This window comes from Marmota flaviventris, chromosome 4 (assembly GCF_047511675.1).
Source record: "Marmota flaviventris isolate mMarFla1 chromosome 4, mMarFla1.hap1, whole genome shotgun sequence".
Classification (NCBI taxonomy): domain Eukaryota; kingdom Metazoa; phylum Chordata; class Mammalia; order Rodentia; family Sciuridae; genus Marmota; species Marmota flaviventris.
Genome location: NC_092501.1, coordinates 143,673,019 through 143,676,004, shown reverse-complemented (window position 1 = coordinate 143,676,004; position 2,986 = coordinate 143,673,019). Strand labels below are relative to the sequence as shown.

General features: G+C 60.0%; 1 protein-coding gene across 1 annotated transcript; it reads left to right on the top strand.

Moving 5' to 3' along the window:
* Window positions 1-756: 756 nt before the first annotated feature.
* Window positions 757-1,994, top strand: Gsx1 (GS homeobox 1). Its single transcript, XM_027928740.2, has 2 exons — window positions 757-1,168; window positions 1,609-1,994. The coding sequence occupies exons 1-2, from the start codon at window positions 757-759 to the stop codon at window positions 1,992-1,994; spliced, it is 798 nt and encodes a 265-aa protein (XP_027784541.1).
* Window positions 1,995-2,986: the final 992 nt, after the last annotated feature.

The following is a 2,986-nucleotide window of genomic DNA, read 5'->3' as shown; positions in this document are numbered from 1 at the left end:
GAGGGGATTCCACAGGTGGAAATCGGAAGGCAGCTGCAAGGACGCTCGCAGGATGCATAGAGTTGAGCTAGGAGAACTGAGTGGAAGTATCACGCTGGCTGGAGGGGGGCAGGAAGAGATAACAGAAAGAAGGGGACTAGGATCGAGGGGGCCGAGGACCTGCGAGTGTGCACCCATGGGGATCTGGGGAAGCGAGGCAGCGGGGGTGCAAAATCAATAAGACAAATGGACCAATAGCCAATGCAGAGCCAAAGGGGAGTAAGGAATAAAGAGAAAGAAAAGAATATTAAATCGCGGGAGAATGAGAAAATAAACCCGCAAAAGGAAGAGGAGGGGGCGAGGGCGCCTGTTACGGCGTGGGTGGGGTTGACAAGAATAGAGTACATTATGCAGTTCATTTAGTTAACAAGTGAAATAATGAGGAAGCGTGCAGAGTGAATGCCAAGAGAAAAGGCACAAAAACCCTATTGAGAGGCCCCGGCCGCTCCTGGCGTAGCCCATCACATGGCAATAGTCCTATTTAAGCGGCGCCGCCGGCGCCTTTCAGCACCACTAGCGCTGGCCAGCACCCCGCGCTCTTTGGGCGGCGCCCGCGGCAGCAGAGGCGGCCGTTTCAGCCTGGGCCTGGGCTGCGCCTTCAGCCTCCCCAGAGGAGGCAGCTGCAAGCGGCCGCGGCCGGAGGAAGCTCGAGGAGAGCCCGGAGGTCCGGCGAGCGCAAGGGGAGGGCTGGTGGCGGGGCGGCCGCGCGCCGAGGCCATGCCGCGCTCTTTCCTTGTGGACTCTCTGGTGCTGCGCGAAGCAAGCGAGAAGAAGGCGCCCGAGGGCAGTCCGCCGCCGCTCTTTCCCTACGCGGTTCCCCCGCCGCACGCGCTGCACGGTCTCTCTCCCGGCGCTTGCCACGCGCGCAAGGCCGGGCTGCTGTGCGTATGCCCGCTCTGCGTCACGGCCTCACAGCTGCACGGGCCCCCCGGGCCGCCCGCGCTGCCGCTGCTCAAAGCATCCTTCCCGCCCTTCGGCTCTCAGTACTGCCACGCGCCCCTTGGCCGCCAGCACTCGGCCGTGTCGCCCGGGGTCGCTCACAGTCCGGCCGCCGCTGCAGCAGCAGCCGCGCTCTACCAGACTTCCTACCCGCTGCCGGATCCCCGGCAGTTCCACTGCATCTCCGTGGGTAAGAGGGGCCGCTGGTCAGAGGGACAGGGCAGGAGTTATCCAAGGCAGGCTGGAGAGCGAGGGATGGGAAAGAGGGACCCTGGGCATCCTGGGGTGGTGAGTGTCCTGTCAGGGACCTGAGGGGGGCGCTCAGTGTGGTGGGCTGATGGGAAGACCGGGGCAGGAGGTGAAAGATCCTGGTCCTGGAGGGGACGTCAAGGGGTATGTGAGGGCTGAGGTCCAGGGCGCTCCATAAAGGGCTACCAGGGCCAAGTGACTCCTGGAGAATCAGGATCCCGCAGGTTGGCAAGGAGGCGCGGTCACACTGCTGCGGATACAGTTGGGGAGAAGGGGTGTGTGAAAGTCCAAGGTCGGGAATCTAGCCATCACCCAGCATGGAGTTGGGCACACAACGCAGGGGTCTGACCACTTCCCTCTCTGCATCGCCACCCCTTCTAGACAGCAGCTCGAACCAGCTGCCCAGCAGCAAGAGGATGCGGACCGCGTTCACCAGTACGCAGCTGCTGGAGCTGGAGCGCGAATTCGCCTCCAATATGTACCTGTCCCGCCTTCGCCGCATCGAGATCGCAACCTACCTGAATCTGTCCGAGAAGCAGGTGAAGATCTGGTTTCAGAACCGCCGGGTGAAGCACAAGAAGGAGGGCAAGGGCAGCAACCACCGCGGCAGCGCCGGCGGTGCGGCTGCGGGTGCCGGCGGGGGCGCACCGCAAGGCTGCAAGTGCGCGTCGCTCTCCTCAGCCAAGTGCTCAGAGGATGACGACGAATTGCCCATGTCTCCGTCCTCCTCTGGGAAGGACGACCGGGATCTTACGGTCACTCCTTAGGCATTCGTCCCTCTAGGCCGCCCACCCCAAGACCTCCCGGCGCCTGAAAGACTAGTCTTGGGACGCAACGCTGGTTCCCAGGAACCCGCTGCCAATCGACTGTCTCTCACGGATTTGGCATGGCTTTGCCAAGACCCCCAGCTCTGGGCAGAGCTGAGAACTTAGCAGAGACTCGAGGATGGTATCCCGGTCCCCAAGGGCGTCCAAAGCGAACTCCAGACTGATCCTACAGCGTCAGCAGTGCAGCACCACGGCCCCGGAGCCATACCGCCCTGTCCAGCGCCTTGCTGGTGGTAGGCGCCTCCTCGCCTGCCCTATGGGCTGGCTCAGGCTTCCTCGCTTCCTCCACTCTTCACCCTCTGTCAAGTTCAGCCTTTCATTCCTCGGATGCCCTTTTGCTTCCCGTTTTAAAAAATCTCTCTCTCCCAATTCTTTCCTGCAGTTGTTTATCCATGCCCCTCCACAACACACACACACACACACACACACACACACAATTTATGAACTTTTGTTTTCTTTGCCCTTTCCCTTCCCCTCCTCAGGGAGCCTTCTCCAACAGTGAGTTCATTTGTCCCTTGATTAGGCCTTGAGGTCCGGAGTCCCCGAAACTCCTCTCCACGGAGAGTTATCTCCTGTGGTACCATAGTGAGGAAAAGGATTCATTTTGTTTCCGACATGCACTGCATTTCCCCCAAACCCTAGACCCCGGCTCTCCGCCTCGGGTGACCCCTCCCTTCCCCTCCACCCAGGTCTCGGCCCCGCCCTGGCCTAGCTGTGTAATTGTACGGTTTCTGTAATACCAGAAGATATTTATTTATTTATTTATGTACAAAATTTTAAATAAACTTTTTTTTTCTTAGAAATGCCGGCGCCTGTGAGCCTCAAGACCTCTGCTCTGGACTAGACAGACGCTGAAGTGGTCTGGGCCTCCCTGCTGGGGTTGCGGTTGTGTGTGTGGGAGGGTGTTCTGAGCCCGGCTTCTTACTTTACAA

What these genes read in the sequence shown, in the direction of transcription:
- Gsx1 (XM_027928740.2), top strand. Translation starts at nt 757, where the DNA reads ATGCCGCGCTCTTTCCTTGTGGACTCTCTGGTGCTGCGCGAAGCAAGC. An exon ending in GTTCCACTGCATCTCCGTGG is followed by an intron (nt 1,169 to 1,608) that starts GTAAGAGGGGCC and finishes CACCCCTTCTAG; the next exon opens with ACAGCAGCTCGAACCAGCTG.